This window comes from Enoplosus armatus, chromosome 1 (genome assembly GCF_043641665.1).
Source record: "Enoplosus armatus isolate fEnoArm2 chromosome 1, fEnoArm2.hap1, whole genome shotgun sequence".
Classification (NCBI taxonomy): Eukaryota; Metazoa; Chordata; class Actinopteri; order Centrarchiformes; family Enoplosidae; genus Enoplosus; species Enoplosus armatus.
In genome coordinates, this window is record NC_092180.1 from 15,136,643 (window position 1) to 15,158,370 (window position 21,728).

General features: G+C 40.0%; 1 protein-coding gene across 1 annotated transcript; it reads right to left on the reverse strand.

The window, feature by feature from the left end:
- Positions 1-838: 838 nt before the first annotated feature.
- On the reverse strand, positions 839-20,159 carry usp10 (ubiquitin specific peptidase 10). Its single transcript, XM_070903501.1, has 15 exons — positions 20,139-20,159; positions 13,018-13,086; positions 12,752-12,797; positions 12,298-12,357; positions 9,026-10,255; positions 6,990-7,081; positions 6,409-6,518; positions 6,261-6,319; positions 6,068-6,171; positions 5,544-5,643; positions 4,898-5,078; positions 3,607-3,772; positions 2,903-3,047; positions 1,969-2,034; positions 839-1,132 (listed from the first exon to the last, which is right to left on the reverse strand). Exons 1-15 carry the CDS (start codon positions 20,157-20,159, stop codon positions 945-947), a joined length of 2,637 nt encoding a protein of 878 aa, XP_070759602.1. The 3' UTR covers positions 839-944.
- Positions 20,160-21,728: the final 1,569 nt, after the last annotated feature.

Genomic DNA, 21,728 nt, shown 5'->3' on the forward strand with positions numbered 1-21,728 from the left:
AGCGCATTAATGTTTTTTTAGATAGTCTTTCTAAATCTAAATCCAGATACCGTAACAAGGATCTCTCAAACAAGGAAGCTGTTCAGTTTCCATTCAAATGTACCACCTATCTTTTTTTTTCTCCTGTTTTTGATGGCTCAAGTTGTACCTAGATTTAAAAGCATCATAAAAGTGAGGAAATGGAGGCGGAGGAGGAGTTGTTGGTATTGGTGGCAGAGAAGAAGACGATCTGGCCTTGGGAGGAGAGACTCGTGATAATGCTGGTGCTGGGCCTTTTCAATGCACTAGGGCAAATTCAAATAGGCTTTTAAACTGCTGCAAATTCATTAGGCCAACAGTTCTCCTTTGCTAAAAGGCAAACACTGATATTTCTGGGTCATTTCCTTAAAAAGGTAATTCAAACAAGAGAAATTACCCCAGCGGTCCACTTGCAGCCTGTGGTAGATAGTTCTTCCTGTGTGTGAGTCCACTGTTTGCTAACTGAGCCGAGCTATGGGCTCAGCCAGAGGTGAGGTCTCAGGTCCTAACATGTAACCCCAACCCCACCTCTGTCTATTCAACAGTCCTTCCTTGCTGCTTTAAAATTAAAACAAAAAAAGGACAAAAAAAACCCAGCAGTGGTGCACAGAGAAGAGAGAGCAGTCACAGGGAAATATTTGTGAATGCAGCTTGTTTCTCTTCTTCCAAACAAAAAAAGAGACAAGGAAAAAGGTGTTGGAAAAGCTGGTTCTCAGGAAAGCGGGGAGACAGGGGGGGAAGAAGAGGAAAATCTTGCAAGAGAACAAGTTGGGCAGTGTTCCTGTTCATTAGTTTGGTGTGTGTTTGTGTCGTGTGTAGATGTACTGTTCTGTCAACAAGTGCATTTTGAACATGTATGTTTTTGTGTGCGTTTGTGAATATATTCGGGTGTTCTTGCGTGTATGTTGGGATGTGTGCATGTGTGTCTACAGCAGGTCGACGCGGCGGTAGTACAGCAGGTAGGCGGTGCGCTCTGCAGTCTGCTTCACCACCTGGTACTGGTTGATGACCTTCACTGTCTGGTCGTCAATGCGCAGCCAGCCGTTAAGACCAATGTGGAAGACATCCGTGGTGTAGTGACCGCCTGTCGCGCTGTTCCCATGGTGATAGACAACTGGTTAAGTTGAGAGACGGGGGGAGACATTAGAAAAATGTGGGATATTTTACCTAAAAGTCATAACGTCAATGTTGGGCACCACGGTGCGGTTTAGCCTGAAGGTTGACCCACAATGATGTGAAATGTGGCTGAAATAATGGATACTATCACTGAGAAAACTTTTTCTTTGAATGATTCTATAAAGCAAATAAAAATAAAAATTTTGTTTCCTAAGTTGACAGTTCAGAGGGTAAGTTGCCCCATCAGAGTAGGTAGCAACCTGTTGAAGCACTCTGGCTAGTCAGAGTCATACTCTGTAGTCATGACTACAGGTCTCTTCACACATGAGAACAGATGCTAACTGTTACACAACTCCATTATATGATGATATAGTTCAAAGCGTGTTGTGCATTCGCTCGTAATGCTTTTGCTTTTCTCGTCTCCACGTCAAGTTTTAAAAATCTCATTGATCTCAATTGTGGGACAAATAGAGGGATAGAACGCAATCCAAATCAACCACAGCTGATCAAAGTTAGCATTAGTTTTGGCATTTCTTTCATTTATTTAGCAGATATTTGAAAATACAAAATAGAGATTGATTAATTACAAATGGTTTTTACTCCAGCTGGATGAAAGGAGTGCTTGGAAAACATTGTAATCCCTTATTGTGATCCCAAAGTACTTCCTGATGTCAAAGCACCCATTGGCAGCACAGTTATTTTGGAGGCACACCGTGGTGAATTAACAATTCTCGGTGACAATATGATAGAAAAACAACTAAATTACGACCCCTTCCAGCAGATGTAATAATGTAACCAAAGTATATAATAAAACAATTAAAAACACAAACTCACCTGCAAAGAGCCTGTAAGTTCTTTGGCCTTTCACAACTTTGCTCCGCACTCCAGAGGACAAGAGATCTGAAAAATCCACAGATTAGATCAAGAAGTTCTAAAGCTTTGCTTAAATTAAAATTAAATACAGAATGTTTCGCACCATGTTCTGCTGCTGGCCTGTGAAGATTTGCACTACAGGAAATTTTATAAACTTATTTATTTTGTCTTCATGCTACTTTAACAGCAGAGGACCCTGAAAGTCCTTTGGAGACTTTGTTCTGAGTTCGCACAATCTCTTGAGAAAGTACAAACGCAGCAATGTGAATGGTATATTTTGAAAAACTGCAGCTAAGCAGTAGCATATTCTATGACACGTTATTTTAATTTTATAAATTAATCAAAAATTAAAGGCGTAGTGCTCAGGAAAAAAAATAAATAATCAATTGTTTTCAAAAATCTGTTTTTGTACAAAATGGTAAAAAAACGTATGGCCTTTACAAAATTCACTGCCACATTGTTACCTTGATTAAATCTGACATCCACAACATTTTTTTTATTTTAGCTACGCATGATAATGATTTCGCAACTTGATTCGATTAGTGCGTAACGTTGTGAGTCACTCCCAAGCTGAGCAGATCATTCCCCTTGATAAAAAAGATAAGTGAATATCAAAAAGATGAGTCTTTCTCTGGGGAGCCATCTTTTTTACAGTGTAAATCGTACAGACACTTGAGGTTAATTTGGCCAACTCATGGAAAGGATTAATTATCTACAGCTAAAATTGAGAAACATGTTGTGTTTTATAACTTTGTCCCTTATAAAGTTCTTATGACTGGCAACGTAATCTTGTATACATGTGTCTGAAATGCAATAGGGCCGTCAGTGATGAACTGTGTACAAGAGTCTATGGTTCAAGTTAAAGGCCTGGTGTGCTCAGAGTGTGGGTCTGTACCTTTGCTGATTTCCAGGTCAACGGGGTAATCAATGTTCTTGGTCAGTTTCTGGCAGCCTCCAGTCTTTTCGAAAACAAATCTCTTGAGATGGAGCACCAGCACAGGGGGCAGCTCTTCCAGAGTCACCCTCCGACTGATCTCAATCTGAAAACAAGGACAAAAATACAGGAAATACGTGCAATCAGAGAAGGTACTGTGATGGTAATAAAATAGTATCCAAGAAAACAAAAAGTTACATTTCAAAGACTCAAGAGTTTATTGCAGACTTAAGATAAAATCTAATAAACTTCTAAACAAAACAGGAAAGAGAATGAAACAAGTACAGAACAAGAGGTAACATTTGTTGGAGATATAAGAGCTTGCTAAGCCCTTCAAAGTAGTGACTCATGAATCATTACGTTTTGGGGCTTTTAAAGTACAAAAGACGAGAGCCAGGCTGTAAACTAACATTAGCCGTCTCTAAAATGACACAGACCAGGACAATAGATTTATCTGTTACAAACATGCCCAATATACAGCTGTAGCAGATGTTCCCGGCACCAGTTGTTCCAGCTTAATGTTTACTCACTGAACCACTTTTCTTCAGTAGTTGTGAGATTATATATATATATATATATATATATATTTAAATTTCTTTGTAGTTTCATAACATGTGACACAGATCTTGACTAAAACACAGCCTGAACATGTATTTTATTCATACCTCCTGCTTGGTTTTAGAAGTGTAGCCCTGGACTGACTCTCGTGCCACCAAGGTTTCTAGAGCCTCCTGGACAGTGCGGATCTTCTCTGACTGGATGTCCAGCTGCAGGGTGAAGAAAGGCTGCAGAGTGGCCGACTCTTTAGAGTTTTGTTGATAGACCACGGATCTGACAAAGAAACAAAACACATATTAGAAGATACAAGAGATACCAGTGAGACATTGAGGATCCTGTATGAAATATTTCAATACCAAAATAATGGCTTATTTCCATACCTTACATTGCTGAGTATATATATATATTTATTTTTTTCTACAAATTTTACAATCCATTTGTTATGTACCACTTGTTGGCCTTCTCTTAATTTATACAAAGTGTATTCATATAATTACATCTGTAGCTTCTCAAGATTAAACGAAAATAATTAATCAAAAGACTGAAACTTTATTAATTGTTCTAAGCTTATGCTACAACATCTGTCTGAAGTTTTAAAAAGGAAAACACATCTGATATCCTGGCTGCTCCTCATGGTCGAATGCTTCTGATGCAAGACTTAAATTGGGAAAAACTAAGGAACTTTGTTTGTGATTCACAAACTAGCTGCTAAAATGTCCATGGGTTATAGCCAGGCTCAGTGGGCGTACACACCACACTCCATAAACATACACTCCTGTAGTCCATTTCTCTCGGGTCGCAACCATTTCTGAGAAAATCATTCTTTAAGACACTGTGCAACCAGTGAGTAGACCAGGACTGTGCCAGACCAGAACCTCACAGAACATATTATTTAGGCAGGCTACACCCGCACAGGTTCTTAACTTTCACATTTCTCTGAAAGTTAAGACCTTTGTTTGTGAATGTGTGCCCCACGTCCTGCCGCCAAGACTTCTGACCACAGTCAGCCCGCAGTGGCTGTTATTCTGAAGGACTGTGGTGCTCGTCGGACAAAAGCTGGAGATGCCTCGCAGCAGAGTGATTTGTGATGTTATCATGAACAGAAGTCCTAAACTTTTAGCAGAAGCTGCGTAACCAGCACAGGGTGCACAAATAAAGACAATTATCTCCCAAGGTTGGTGTACTAACTGGGAGCAGAAGCCATAACCAACAATCTTTCAAAGAAACTATGCAAAAAGATTAAACACTCAAAAAAACAGTCCACACGTTCACCAGCCATCTGAATTCCTTCGCAAATATAGGGCATTATTTCATTACTATTATTATTTCATTATTTTCACTTCACAAAAAAAATTATTTTGGAACACATCATCTTTTCACAACGATCTGTCAACGTACCTGATGTGCCCACCAAATATATCAGTGATGGGTGTGCGGACAAAGTCAGCTTGGCGAGTGATGGAAGTCTTGTTTCTGGGGCCAACTTGCTCCCACTCGTCCTCACTACCTTCTTCCTCCTTATCAGCAACATCTTCCTCTACACCTGGCTGGGACTCTGGCCCGTTGGGCGTGGGAGCTTCTGTTAAAAAAAAAAAAAAACATGAAAGAAAAACCTCACTAGAGGTCAAATGACCTAAGTACTACATTTGAGCGGTGGAGTGCATATTAATTGTGGTTTGAGACACTACACTGTTAAGGTTGTTAGGTTAGATGTTAGAGTTGTCAAATCACACATGTTCAGTTACAATGGCATCTTTATTGCTTCAGTAAATACACTGGTGTTCATGTTACCGAGCTGTGTAGAGATCTTTTTATTTCATTGAAAACCAACAAGCAGCACAAACACTTCACAAACTCAACAATAGATGCTTCGTCTACTTTGGTGCAGTTTGATTATGCAGAAATAAATGCCATTCATCTTAAATTCAACTTAAACACAGAAGAGCAATGATAAGCAAAGGATGAACTAAATTAAACAATATCTGTAACGATCGTATCTGCCTTGTGATGTGGTTTTGATAACAAAGTGGTAAAAGATGCTTACTCTCTTCCTGAGGCGAGATTAGTTTTTTCAATGCCAGCATTTCCTCATGCAATCCATTGAGTGTGAAGCCAAGATACTCCTCTGCATCCTCTTGTCGGCCCTGCGAGTGGAGCACCAGGACATCCGCACCAATTAAAAAACACTCAAACAAGAACGCACTAGTGTGCACACGCAGTCATTCAGGAACACAAACCGTAAAAGTGAGACAGGATGAGCGTACACCTCATTAAATACCAAAAGATAAGCATCTCATTCAGAACGTAAGAAGTAATTTCATTCATTAAAACTGAATCAGAATTGACTCAGCATGTGTACACGCATGAACTGCTTTTATTCAGGTGAGTTGTCAAATTCTGAACTAAAAAATGTGCATTAAAAACACAATAAGAACATTCCCTTCAAGCACTGTATGTTCCAGAGGAAGTGTATTCAAAGAGTGCGATCATTAAAAAAAAACAGCGCAGCACCTTGAGGCATTGCTTTGCAGTGAATATGTTTTAGATCCAGAAGCAGCAGCAGCTTACTTTCTCAGAGAGACTTGACTTGATGAGAGTGAGGAGTCTATAAATGTAGGTCGGTTCAAAGGGCACACCAGGCCGAATGTCTTTCATGACCTTATCGCCAACAGCTGCGGACACGGCAACAAATCATACATTATCAGTGATGCCGACAGAAAATGATACCAAACGTCTTTGGACGTACTGTCTCACATCTTACCTTGCTGTTTGGCTTTAGATGGCACAGGCATGTTGTTGAACTCATTCACCAGCCTTACACTGTCAAGAGACAAAGAAACAACGGTGATGTCTCTGAGCAAAACACATTTTTAGCAATTTTGATGTGAGCTTGCAGAAATGCTACTTACAAGTTGTCTAACATGGGTGTGGAGGTACATGGTCTCTGCGTTTCATTATGCAGAGGAATGGACTTCATCAGGTGATACATGGGAGGGCAAGCAATCAGGGCCTGTAGGGTCTGAGCGTTCAGAGTCAAGGAGGGAAATAGTGTGTAGGAAAAGTTATATACAAGCTGCTTTAATATTTCTAATGTGATACCAATGGATGAATAAGTTCTAATTTGATGAAACCCCTGGTGTCATTTTGTAGCTCGTAAAATTAAACTTTTGAATTTTATTTTTTCTCAATTAAGCTGAAGACGAAAAAAAAAATGTTTGAAGCATATGGCACTTTGCAGGCTTTCGAGGAAACTTTCAGGCAGAGCTGAAACTCACTCCTCTGCAAGTGTCAGCCAAAGAAACATTTCACAATGGCACAGTTTTATTAAAATGCATACCGACTTGCCAGGGGCTTGACATCATTCATCCTTGGTGCTATTTGGCTTAGTACCGATATAAGAACTAGTTATGCTACCTACAGGTAAAAATGTACAAGAGTAAACAGTATTGAAGGGTTAAAGGGCACAGCAAAAAGCAGAGTGAAAGGATACAGCGTTGATATAGCACCAGTTTCCCTTGTTGATCAGTCCTCTCGGCTGCAAAGACACTGGTTTATGTATCAACTTCACATTCTCAATAAGTTCTGGGGATTCAAACAAACACAATGTTCTTAAACAGGTAGCCACGTACAACTACAACAAACAATGAAAACCCATGTCAGTATGATTTTGCAAGGGAATACTTTCAGTCATTAACACTGTGATATAGTGGTGATTATAACACGTAATTCCTGAATCACAAGTACATTTTCACAAAACAAATGTTCCTTCTTCTATTCCTGCCTCTTGTGACAACAGCACAAGAGACTGTCTGAATAAAAGCAAGAACTTGCTGTACCACGCCTAGGAAGGGAGACTGCCATTCAGAAAACACAGCTCCCATGGTAACGTGGACATAGTTTTACACAAATAATTCATAGAAAATAAAAAACATTCATTTTGTCTAACTGTGACTACAAGACCTCTGACATATAAACAGACAATACAAATACATCAGTACTTTCAAGCTTAAGCATCCTCCCCCCTGTATTTACATCACATGTACTTATATGTAAATAATTCAAATATTGCTTTACAAAAACACATTGCAATAGCAGAACAAGCCAATCACTGGCGGGCTGATTACTGAGCTCACTTTACACTGGAACCACCACAGTTTTAAACTGAGCCATTTCTCTTTGGTAAACGTTTAAAGCTCTGTTAATTATAACAAATTAATCATGCTAGTGCCTGACATTTTGTAAAACTGTGTTATAAGACATACCCTAAGGTAACACGGTTTTAGAGCCAAGAAGAAAAAGTAAATTAAGTATTCAAACCGAAAAGTGCCAGTAGGTCACAGTAACCCACAAAGACTTTAATCACTTCTCTTGTAGAAGAAAGGTGTGGCAGACTGATACTACAGACTGTTTTGAGAAATCCAGCTCGAGTGCAGCATCATGGAGCACTGTGTGAGTGGCTCTCTTTCAAACTACTGTTTACCAAGTAAATTATTTATTTATCATTTCGTACATGACTATAGACTATCTGCTCATCTCAACTTGTAATTTTACAGACCAGTGACCATTTCCCAACTGTGCCATGTACACAGGTGTTTTTTTCTCATTTCAATCAACCCAATCAGCTATATGGACTATTCATACAGCTGGTCTGTGGCTCCGCGCTTGTGTATTTCAAAGCAGGTTGGTCTCTTTCAAGTTCACATGGAGATCTGTGGGTGTATTCACAGGGTATCATATCTCAGTTTCTTGGAGTTAATTACCTAAATGGCCAAATACTATCTAAATTACAGCTGAAAGGGAAAGTTTGGCTATTCATTAATGCAAAGTGCACCATCATAATTCACGGTATCTACACTGCACGCTGAAATAATGGCCCAACAACTTGTAACCATCTCACCACAACTTGAAACATGAAATATACATTTGCACACAACATACCGTATGTCCCTCTTTAAATATCACACTTAACGGGGACAAGTATGTGTATCTATAACAAGATAACAGAATCCTCACAACAAAAAGAAACAATCCACCTAAGTTATAACTTTGTGAGGAGAACATTTCTTTGCTCACAAGGTCAAAGCCTTGCAAGACATTTCCAGCCTACTTATAATGGTGTTGGGTCATGAGATAGTGTGTTCCACAATTGTGACTATTACTTAACATCTGACAGCTATTCCGGATGAAGCACCACCATCTAGTGTTCATTTCTTGAATTTCTTTAACATGAATGCAACATGCTTATAACACTTTCCCTATGGGAATATATATAGGATAGTATAGAGGATAATATAAAGCTTGGTCACTTATTTCTACTGTTCAAATGTTTAAAATCTTACACTCACATAGGAATACAAAGGGTAGGAACAGTACAATTGCGTCAACATTGCCACCAAGTGGTGGGGTAGTGAATTTAGCAGAAATGCACATATCTCTTGCAGCAAAACACTTTACGCTGAAACAACATAAAACAGGTATAATAGGCAGTTTTTAAAAAGACATACAATGAGCATCTTCATATAATACCTGCAAGTTTAGGGGCCATAGGATCCTCTGATACGTGGACAGGTCCGTCTTTGACCTCCCCAACTTTCTCAGGCTGCTCTGGCGTAGCGAGGGAGGGGGACACAACCTCCACAACATTCTTTACCTCCACAAAGGCCTGAGGGCTCCCAGACAGAGGCTTGGAGTTGTGGAAGAGGCTAGCCCAAGATTTGGGGAGGTTGGCAGCAGGTGCAGCTGGAATCGCAGGCGAACTGGCCTGCTCTGCCACTACTGGCTGGGCAGCAGAGTCTGGGGAGACCTGCTGAGCCTGCTCCCCACTCTCACAGTCGTCTTTGTGTCCATCTGCACTGACAGGAGTATCAGGCTCCGTTAGCCCATTGGCCACCCCACTGTCTGCTAGCTCGCTTCCCTCCAGTTCAGTAGTCGTAATGGAAGTGGCGACAGAGGGGGTGGCCACAGCAGCTGAAGGTGGAACAGGTGATTTGGAGCGGGGACTGTGTGGAGTATCTGAAAGTTCGGGGCTTTGTGGAGCCAAATGATCTGGCTGCTGATCTGCAGTCCTCGGCCCCTCTGTCATCCCTCTGCTTTGAGAGGAGGATGAAGAGGAGGAAGTTGCATTGTTGCCATCTGATAAAGAGACAGCTCCACTTGTTAAGTCCAAAGAAGAGTCATCAGGGCTATCACAAGTCCTCTGATTGGCAGTGGATGCGGGGGCAAACTTGGCCGCTGCCACAGCAGTTGTTGCCATGGAGACAGGTCCAGGGGTGGAAAGTTCAGCCCCTGACAATGCCTTACCGTCCACATCTTCAGCACTGTGGTGGGGGCCACCGAGTGCATGTCCGTTCACCAGTGCTGTCCCAGGCGTCCCATCTGCTGCACTGCTGCTATTGTTGCTGCCAGTTGACGGTTCCAGGTAGTTGTAATACCCCGGCGGTCGCTTTTTCTTTTTCTTCCTCTCTCGCTGTCCCAGGCTGCCAGGGAGTCCATCCATGTCCTGGCAGGCCTGGTGATTGTCCAGCCCTGAGGCCTCCGAGTCAGGGCCATCCAGCGAGTTGAAATGGGTTCCATCAGGGACATCAGCTGCTGGAGAAGCTGTCTGTTGGGCCTTCTGGGCTGACTGGCAGCTCAGGATGAACTCTGGGGCCTGGGGGTTGAGGGTGCTCGACACCTTGTATAAAGGATCGTTCACCCCAACAGGCTTGGAATCCATCACCTCGTCAACGCCAAACTCAATGCGCTGATAGTCTTCTGCTGCAGATAACATTTCAACCAATTAGAAACTCAAAGTTTTGTTTTCAAACACAGCCTAAATATGAAAAAGACATTGTATTTTACTCTCTGCTGCAGTATTTGGTATAAAATCCTTATTTCTGAACGTCATCACCAAAAAGGGGTCGTGGGAGCTCTGACAAGATCAGACGTATCAAAAAAAAAAGAAAAGAAAAATCCTGCTGGACCTATTTTTGGCTCCAACAACAACTGTTGTGTCTATGATCAACTAAACCACATTCCTTCTGGGCTTATGTGGATCCCAGGAATGTTGCTAACAAATCCGGAAGTGGGGTGACTCAACATTTAACATTTCCAATTAGGCAGACGGGGACAATATAGTCTTGGGGCTTGTTTCAAGTAGCAGCCAGTCATCAACGGCTCTGGAAGCTGTGGGAGAGGTTTACGTGGTCCTGGATACATTTTAATTGACCCGATTATATTAACATTTCTGTCCAAATAATTTGAAGTCAATGTTCTGATACACAACCTGGTGGACATTATTCATAAAATATGATACGGATGATTCCAATTTATTTCTTAAAAAAGACTGACAATTTGCCCATTTTGTTATTAATCCAAAACACATGAATGAGGGTGGTTTTTTTTTACTACAGGTTAAATATATAGAAATATATTTTAATGTATTATATTTAAACAAGGGGTTAGGGTTGTACTGTTGTACTGTTGTCTTTACAAGTAATGTTGAAACCAGGTCCCTTGACAAGATCTTGATAGAACCTGTGAGAGTGATGGACAGATGATAACTAGGCACAGGGGGTTTTATTGTAACTCCGTATTATCATCTAATAAAAGATAAGCTCACCTAGATTTAACTAACTAATAAACAAAACAGAACAAGACAAATAATGGCATACTAGAAGACATAACAGACCTACCTTAAAAAATTCCTGTATGGCACTACCCACCTTCAAACATTGATGGCATTTTACACAATATGCTTTTATAGATGGCAAAGTCCAGTTCTAGAGGACTCAAATACTTCCAAACTATGCATTTTTAACTGTGATGGCAGGGTCACAATTTATATTTTCTGATTCGAGACCTACACTCAAATGGCATCTATAAACCATATACTACAGCAATTCATCCCAAATTAAGCCAATTTTTTACTGTGCTTCAGTTGTGTTTTGTCATCAAAATGACCTGAAATTAAGTTGAAATAATGCATTTCACATATATCTTATTTAATTTAGAGATACACCAAAAGTGAAATGGTCTACATACATTCATAATTAAATATCAATGATGTACATCAATGTGCATCATTTCTTAAAAACGGAGTACTTTTTATATTAGCATTTTTAAGTGCCACTAACTCCTTCCAATGTAGAAAATCAACATACACAAACAAACATATGTCATCATTACAAAATAAATGTACTTCATTGTTTAGTTAAAACATGTTGCATGGCAGCTGAAACAGTAAATTATTATGCAGTCAGAGGCGCAAAGTGAAAAGGTGAACAGGAAACATTAGTAAGTGCAAATCAGAGAAATCATCCAAGAGACTTTCATCATGACACAGCTGACTGGTCACCCTGTAAACCCTGATGTTCTGCAAGGGTTAAGTATGAAAACAGTAGTTACTTCCTCTACTGAGATTAGAAGATCTTCTGTTAGTGTTACTGAAATCACACTTCATGACTGTAAAATGCATTCAGCATTAAAACCTTAATGTAAGGCTAGATATGTACACACATGTTAGCAACCACATAAAACCATCACTATGCCCCTTAGTAAATAAACTGGGATTGTTAAATCATACGAAAATTCAATCCAATTTTAATTCAACTTGGAGAAAATGCATTAAATGCCAGAGAAGATAAGATACTTGACAGTATCTTGAGCATGCAAAGCTCTACAGATTTTACCAACAGGCAAGAGAAAGAATACAGGCGCAAGGTTTAGAAAGCCACCAGTTTTTGAAACCTGGATTTTGAGTTTTACAGCAAACGTACAACAGCTAGTCAAGCCACAGGGTGTCAGACTCCTCAACTCACCGCAAACCTGCAGTCCCATAGACTCCATAATATAAGGCACAGCAGGAGTGCAGTAACTTCCTAAATAGTCAATACAAATCAAGGTAAGGCAAATGTCATGTGCAAACGGGTACCATTTCAAAGACAGGTGGCTGCTATTACATTTCTAATTTGGTGGCTCGAAATTTAAAGAATGAAAATGGCTGATGTATTCTTAAAATAGTGAAATGGTACATATCAACTGGAATTTGTAATCCATTTCTAAACAATATATACTGTATGTATAAATATGCAAAAATAATCACATGAAAAGCTTCTCCCTGCCAGGCAAGTCAGGTCAGGTCAGCCTGGGCTTCTACCTTACACTTTAAAAGACCTGCTTTGTCAGTGTCGAGAGTATTTTGATGCTAATAAATCTTCAAAAGAAAAAAAATATACATTATCTAGCAATCTAGTGTAAGTGAAATGTACATACCAGAAGACTGACTGACGCACGGGACTTTGTCATTGAACGGAGGAAGCTGCGAGACAAAATGCAAAAAAAGGAGTTAAAAACACATTTAAAAATTCCACCAGTCTGATTTTCTAGCACTTTTTCAGATAACCAAACTTTAAAAAGCTTAAGAAATATTTTAGAGTTTGTCAAAATTTGAATCACATTTCCCATGAAGCCTGTTGCTTCCTGTGAAAGCAGACCCTGGTGACCAATTAGTAAAAACTAATTATAATTCTGCTCCTTACCTCAACATAACATCGTGGGGTCACAAAAAACTGATTGATCTCATCAGGGCTGAATTCCCCGAAGATGTACTGTGGGAAGAAAACAATATAACTATTAGTTTAAATGACGGGCAATATGGAAATTAAAGACCATTAAAAAGGAGTTACAAAACTTTTCATGATTAGAGATTATGTATCAATAAAAAGAAAATCAAATCAATGGAAAAGTCCAATAATATAAGCAGTGAAGGACAGGGCATTCAACCTCATGACTGGAACTGATTCAAAAAGGGACTGTCAATGGATATCTAGGTACAAGGGCTCTTACTAGAGTAAGTCATCACCCAGCCAAGACTGCAATGCTAGCTTGCACAAAGGTAAAACACAACATGAAGCGATGAGTCATGCAATGTAATACATAAACCATAAACACAAACAGCTCAAATTAGATTCCAGGAGTGTTTGCTTTTAGTAAAGTAGTTTTTGAGTTGTAATGCAAAAGAACACAAAGCACCTTCATCCTCAAAACAAGCCAAAGCAGGTGTATGTCTGCTTGTAACTTAACGTACTATGAAAGAATTAAACTGAAGATGCAGTCTGAGCCTCTTAGCCTTCAGAGACAATTGACTTATGCGCTTGTGATTTTTGAAACTACATGGATCCAGACAGAGTCCTGCTAACTAGTTCTCCTTACGTCAGCAGGAAATCTGGAGCAGTAAATTGTCAATGATTAAATTATGAATTAATAACTTAAGATAACACTGAACACTGCTACTTTTCTCAGAGACACACCGAGATATTTGTTCAGTTACACCACAAACTACAGCTTCAAAAATGAACTGTACCAAACATATACCCGCAGTTGTACTATACTGTGAGGCCTAGGAGCAAGTATGTGTACGTATGTGCATCATGAAAAACCTATTAATTAATTATTATTATTATTCGGCCAAGGAAAGAGGTGACCTACATGCATGATAATCACTTACCTGTAGCTAACACAACTAATTATTTCATTAGCCAATTTGTAAACAAACATGATATTTTTAATTTGCCAGAAGGTGCCATGATGACAAATGCCGGTTCAGCCGGTTAGTATAAAATCGAACCGGTTTAAGCTCGTAAACCTCACTGGCAAAACCGGAAATCGACCCAACACTAGCATGCAAAACACAAAGCAACTGAGAAAAGGTGAAATTAACTCACTAGCCGTGCCGTTAATCCTCTCAGTGCAATAAACAGTGGGACGTGAAAGGGGAGGCACAGAGAAAAGAAAGTGCAGCTCAAGCATATGTAACTCTTTGCAAACGAGGCCCCACGCGAGGGCCCACATTGCTGAAACGGCACTACAAGCGACAAACAGCCAGCCATAATCCAACGGCCTCAGGATGGCTAATACAATCACAACAGAAAGAATGTCCCTTTGCTTCTTTCTGCAGGCGTGCCACACGTACCACACTAAGCTTCCCTTGCTGTTCGTTTGCACTGAGGATTACAACAAATTAGCCATCTGTATGATTTCAACACAGTTTAGTGACGACACCACGCACAAAGGACTATAGGAAGGGCCAAGCATAACAAAGAGCAGGGCTGGAATAGTATTAGAATATGATATGTATACGCTAATAATAAGCTTTACAGACTTTTAGTGATAGTGTCTCACAAGTACGACAACGCAGAGCAGGATGTTACAGATTGATTCTGGTATGTAAAATTAACATCGTTATTGATACTTTTCCTCCAGAGATTTTTCAGCTGTAACTGATAATATCATAAGATGTGAGTCATTGAAAATTATCAGTCAAATAAATACTTTCTACCATCCGCTTTGTCCAAAATACACATGAAACCCCTAAAACTGACTCTGGGGTCACAAAAAGGTCACATCTGTTATCTAGCAAAGTTTGAAAACATAAATCATGACATTAAGCCCAATTAAGCATTCTTCTACATGACAGCAAATCCAAGAATCCACAATCCAACAGAACTGCCTGTCAGATACCTTCAATAACTCCCTCTCTCCACAGCTTTCCGACGTCAGATTAGGGGGCTGGCGACCAGTTCTGTAACTTTACAAAAACCGATAACCTGACATTCACACCCACTAGGATTGGCCAGCTGTGTGTAGGTGAGAAAGTACGCCGGGTGTGAACTTCTCCCTTGCTCTCTTTTTTTAATTTCATACACAACTATTATTGTGGAGTGCAACACTATGAATGTCTTCCTGGAGAGACTGTCTGAAAATGTGCGCCGTTAATCCATGTTTTTAAATAACACCTCCTGTCCACCTACTCTATGCGGCCGTGTGGACGTTCAGATTAGGTATAAACACTTTTGATTTCCGACGTGGTTGGACAACACACCATACAAACCGCTTTTCTAGTATGACCTGGCCATAATACCCCCCAAAAAACTGATTGCGGCTCAAACAATCTGTGTACTCTAACCATAACAGGGAATACAGCCAGCACTACTGTGCTTGTTCTCTTAAATCGGTATGCAGAGTTATTAATGGACAACTTGGCTGAGCATGAAAATGCAGCAGCACCACTACAAATAAGGTCAGACTAGTTTTCAATGAATCTCTGGAGCATGCCTGTGCTTGCATATTGGTGTGATGTAGTAACAGGGTGACATATGATTACAAAGCATGAAATACATTATGACACTGGAAGAAAGGAATCATTGTCATTCATAGTGCTTAAAGACGAGTGACAAAAGCAACTGCTCAGCAATTCAACAATGTGGTAACACCTTCATTTATTGATATGGTTAGCAGTACGCCATAAAACTCTACTTCTTTTTAATTAATGATAATTTAAAAAATCCACTGAGCCCAGCTTCTGTTTTTCTTTCACTCTACTAACAGTAGACTGACTATCTTTGGACAGACAAAACAAGACATTTTAGACCTTGGATTAATCTAGAAAATATTCACTAGACTAATGAAATATAATCATCAGTTGCAGCCCTAATTTTGTGTACTGCATGATTTTGATATTCAATAGTCAAAAGTAGAAACATTTAGTATCTAATCATGCTTACAGATGGAATGATAAAATGTTAACATTTAGCATGTTAGTGTGACGTGCTATGGGTAACATGCTACAAGTACAGCTTGGGCTGCTGGGAATTCACTTGAGTTTGAGTCATGTATCTTGTTGAGAATGAGGGTTGCTGTGATATTTCAGCATGACTAGGATAAAGTAATGCTACTGAATACGTAGCTATACATCTGGTGCACTTTTTGGTACATTTTCATTCTGTATGCATTTGGCATGACTCAGCTGAAAACTTTGGGCAACTTGGATGATAGTCTGGTTTGTTTGTGCATACAATGTGTAGTTTACCCAAGGGGAAGTGGTGAGGATTACTATCCCACTCACAGATTTATGCTTGGGTGGAACTTTGGGCTGAACTAAACAGAGACATTATAAAAATAAGGAGGATGTCGCAATATATTGTTAAAAGTCGGAGGAAAAATTGGCGCACTTTGAGAACAAAATGAGACTACATCTATAAAGAACTTTGTGCTCTAGTAAACAATTTAGTTATAAACACATTGGTTGTATAGATATGAATAGTATAGCGCTGAAAAAACGTTAGTCCACGCTCACCTGGACCTCACCTCTGTCTCACCTTGTGTGTAAAATTGGACTGAGACTGGACAATCAGCTCCCACAAACTGCTTTTTCTTCAGCCATTAAAAGGAACCAGTGAGGCCCAAAGCTCAGAGGGCTGTACTCATAGAACCTGGAGTTACAGTACGTTACTATTATCATATATCGTACAGGCTTTGTCCTCTAAGGCAATCGCTAGTGATATAAGGGCGAAGCAGAATATAGTCTATGTCTCACTGGGTCTGTCCGGTACCACAAACACACACCCACTTCACGAGATGAAACAATAATGGTTCCATGCCCAGCCACTGCGCTATGCGTAATAGCGCATATATCCCTATTTGCGCCCCAGTGGCACCACACAGTAGAATACCTGACATTCTCCGTGAGGGGATGAAGGCTGGGAACAAAATAAAGCCTAGTGCTGTGAGAAAGCAAAGACGAAGGTTACGCACTTTAACAGTCCAGCGAGGAGCAGAGGAGGGAAAAAGGGCAGTTCTCTATGCGACAGGCAGGAGGGAGAGCGCGTTAACCAATCAAGCGATTTCAATCACTCTGACAAAAAACTCAATACAGAGTGAGTCATAGAAAAATGGGAGACATCCCGCAGATAAAAAAGAATGAAAGAGCAGGGATAAGCCCTGAAGCCGCAGTGTAAATATTAGCTAACGTAACAAGCTAAAGTTAGCTAGCTCTCTCTCTCTGTGTCTCTGTGTGTGTGTGTGTGTGTGTGTGTGTGTGTGTATATACATATATATATGCAGCAGCTTATGTTATTGTGAGAAGTGTAAAAATATTTTTTGGTTCATTATGAAACTGTGGCGACAAAAAACGCCTAAGAGTCATACCATTCAATTGGGTGACTTATTCCTCATCACAATGAACACAGCTGATGTGGTTTATTCTGAAACTTCTCCATGACTGCATTTTTAACCACTGGAGAATAGCACCATGTCAGGCAGACATCAATGTGCATGCACTGAGAGCGTCCCTATTGACACTGCTTTACTAATTTGCCGAGTTGAGAGGAATAAACTCCTGTTGCCATGATCAGCGTAATAAAGAAATGTCACCTGAATGCATTGTATGGTTCTTTTGTTTTTTTAATAGTTTGTGAAAGACAACACATTTCTGAATGCCTGAACTAAACCAATAAACCTAAAATGTTAATGGGGACATTCAGTATTTTTTTCTTAAGATGGTGGAGAGAACTTTAGAAAAACCTAAAGTAAACATCCATACCTACATCAGTGGTTCACCACAAATTACTGACAAACTTATTATTATAGTTATTTATGAAAAATAACTGTCTAACACTAAACAAGCAAAGAGAACAAATAACTGATGTCATGTTTATCTATAATTGTGACATTTACAAGCCAGTTTTAATAGGATAGTTTTTCTTAAGATCCTGCAATGACCTTTATTTTCAGGAAATATATTGATTGTTGCCCAAATTAATTACTGAAACTCAGTAGAAGGTTACTGCAACTAATCTCACTGATTTTATTTAAAAAACATTGACTAAAAAGAAAAAAATTGTATCCAGTGTAATCTCACACAGTGGCTATACTTCACTATTTAGACTACATAAAAGATATCCGCAAGATAATTTATTAGTAGGAAATATTACCATTAGTAGAATACTACCTTCTGCTGTTGTACTTTGCGAGTTGTCAGATTAAAGCTGTTCTTTACCTGCAGATGCAGAGCGGCACTGATAAGTATTTCCAGAATGACCTGTTTTAATAAGTTCATAGTCAGAAGAGTGATATCTCTTTTACTGCTGCTGTGTCTTGTTCTGCCCCACCTGTTTATCAGCTTTTTCTTTCGCTTGGATTTGGTTGACTTGATGTTGGTTCTAATCTTACTCTTTTTTCTTCTTTTTTTTTACTCCACTCGCCCACATGTCATTTCTCACAGAGTAAATCAATGTGACAGCAACACTTTCACTCACTTGCATCGAGTATTTTACACAGAGGGCAAGGTGCTAAAAGGAGTTTTTGTAATACTCCTTAGGAGTGGTTGCCAAATGGGGCAACCAGACCAAACAAATAGTTGACAGGGGCCCAAATCCAGTTGCCCAAGGAAACTGGGCATCTGTTAATGTGGAGCCCTGTCTGTCGATAATTAATTTAGGCTATTTACAAACCTCTCTGTGTTAAGCTAATAACTATGCTGTTTATACAGAATATGACAATAACTGCCCAAACATGCTAGGATAATTCAATATCTATAGGTACATGTATGGTCATTCATTTGACAGGCCAAATATTCTTTGACGGGTCATCACACAAGTCATGAAAAATCTAACTACTGTGTGGTGACACGGGTTTTCCCCTTAAGCTTTCACTTTGCTGAACAGTGAGCCAATAGAAACACTGAATTTTGAGAGCAGGAAGACATGTGAAAGCATGCTGAATTAAGTCTCCAGTGAGTTTTCCCTTCCTATGGTCGTTGGCCATGTTCTGTTTCTTGAACGGCCAGCCAGAGTTACTTCAAGTTTTATTTTTATTGCGTGGAGTTAAACTTTAATTCATTCAATTACTAGAAACTTCAAACCTAGCATGCATCTGCATGCCTAGCTAGACTCCAAAATGGGCCTCCCCACATGATTGCTAACTTCCTCAGAAATGACACCAAACTTGTTAAGTTGCCTACAATCTAAGTCACATGGAGACTGGCGGTGTAACGGCACACTCACGTAGCAGTGTGCAAGCTCAATCCTGTTTTTGAATTGTTTCCATATCAAATAAATCTTCGCTATCAACGAAGGCCCACACTGTCGCATTTGTATTTAGCTAACCAGCTAGCGGAGTGACTGCAAAGTATAACCACACCACCTGTGCAAAGCTGTTAGCTTGCTAAAAGCTAAGTGAACAGCACGAAATCGTGATATCCTTGCTCACAACGGCTTAGAGGAGGCCATTACCATATGCAAAACATTCCGCAAAACCGTTATTAAGCTTCCTTACCACCCAGAGCAAAACGCATTTGCAGTTATTACCAGTTATGAAAATATGCGCTCGGGGAAGGCCTGTCGCAGCACTGAGCAGGTGGGCCATGCATACACGCAGCAGTTTTCTGTGTGACTTTTCTCTGGGAAATAACACATGACACTTGTGGGATCTCGCACCAAAGTGTCACTAACATTAGATTAAGCACGATTTCATGCCATTTAGCTAAACGCGGCTGTCTTGACCTATAAAACTGCAGCAAATAGTACAGTTGGCTTATTTGAATGGAGGGACCTACGGCCTGTTAGCTACCATGCTGGTGGTATTTCAGTGAGGCTTAGGGGGGCATTAGCAAGCACTTTTTAGTACTTGCATTTTCAATGACACGACTATCCACGCATTTCAAATAACAACGCGCACCTGACCAAATTGCTACCATGGTATGTCACTATTTTAGGTCAGAATGTTGTACAAACGAGGGGCGGCCGTGAGTCTATAAATAACGTTGCACGGCGTGCAGCAGGAGTTGTTGTGCAGGCTAACGTTAGCCAGCTAGCTTAGCTACCTGGTTGCTGTAAGAAGCCATGCTCCCGGTGAGATTTTCTCTCCTCCGCTGACAAGATGAAAACTCTCCCGGGAAGGTGTTGTAGGTTTGTAATGACAGTTACAAAAGGCGTCCTACTTCGACGTCATTGTCATTTTCCCGACGTTGTCCAGGCAGTCGTAAGTTTTGATCCATGTAATGCATCAGCACTTCATGCTGCTCGCCTTGCCGTCACCGCCATTTCTGTCTAGCCTCTTCCTCGCTTGCTAGCCAAGCCAGCGCGCGGTCGGTTGTAGTGGCAGCGTGAGCTGAAGGAATAACGACAAACACTTCCGCTGATGGTTTGCTCTCGGACTTCATAATAAAAGTCTTCATCTTTAACCATAGATCACCCTCTCAGGTGATGTACTGTGGCCTGTGACCTCTGGGGTGCATTTGGATCAATACATATATAAATACACATGTACACATATTAATCAATTTATTATTTTTTTTTTTTATTTGTCACATGTAATCATATAAGGTACAATCACAGTGGCCATAATAATCGCCCAATTGGTATGTCAACAGTGAAGCTGTGGGATTTGTTGTGTAGGAGTTCTATTATAATCACGTACACAATAATTTAGGAATATGTATGGAAAATAGCAGTGATACATTTTGATACAATAAGCAGAAGCCAATAGACAGAAAGCACAGAGCTTTTCGGGCCCCTGGAGTCCCATGGCCCTGGGTCAGTCTCTTGCTTTGGCTGGAAATTCAGCTTTACTATGACGGTACTCAAGGGACGGGGAAAAATCTGCCATATTCAGCACGGCTCCCTTCAGTAGGGGTTAATTATGATCACTGATAACTTACATGCATTGATGGGTTCCTAAAGTAAGGTACACTTTAGAGGAAGTGGGGGGACCTTCCTTCTCTTAATGTATTTCAGCTTGAGCCTGTTACATTAGTAGAGATTGCGCTGTTTACTTGAAATGGAAATGCCATAATCATCTTATGGTTATTACTAAATATAAACAAACAAGTGAATAAGTATCTGTCCCATATAATTACAGGGTGTGGGACTAAGCATGATCTAATTGACAAGGAATAGTCTCACTTTTAAGCGACATTTATTTTGAAATGTATCTATTCCTCGGCGGAAATGCTGAAAGTAACGTCATTTCACAGTTTTGAGTGGAGGGGGACTTTAATAAAATGGGTTGTTGTCCACATGCCCTGCAGCCCTTTTCCAGAAGGTCAGGGGTCAAATTGTACATCTGGTCCAATTGGTCTAAAGGTTATTCTGAATAATTTCTTATAACTGACCTATAAAGGATTAGCAAAACATATCTCTTAATCATTAATAGAGCCATCAATTACAACTTACAAACTCTTTTTAAAGGGTAACATATTAGAACGTGGTTGCATATCATGTGGCAGATGACAGATTGATGGTGGTGTCCATTCCTCCAGCAGCTGAGCTCACCATGATCATCATAGGTGTGCAAGTGGTCCACTTTGTTGCTTTTATTATTGCACCTGCACAGTTTATAATTAGCAAAAATGGGGAGAGTATTGAGTTTCAACAATCACAGCACAAATGTACCTTAAAGCTATTTGGCTGCT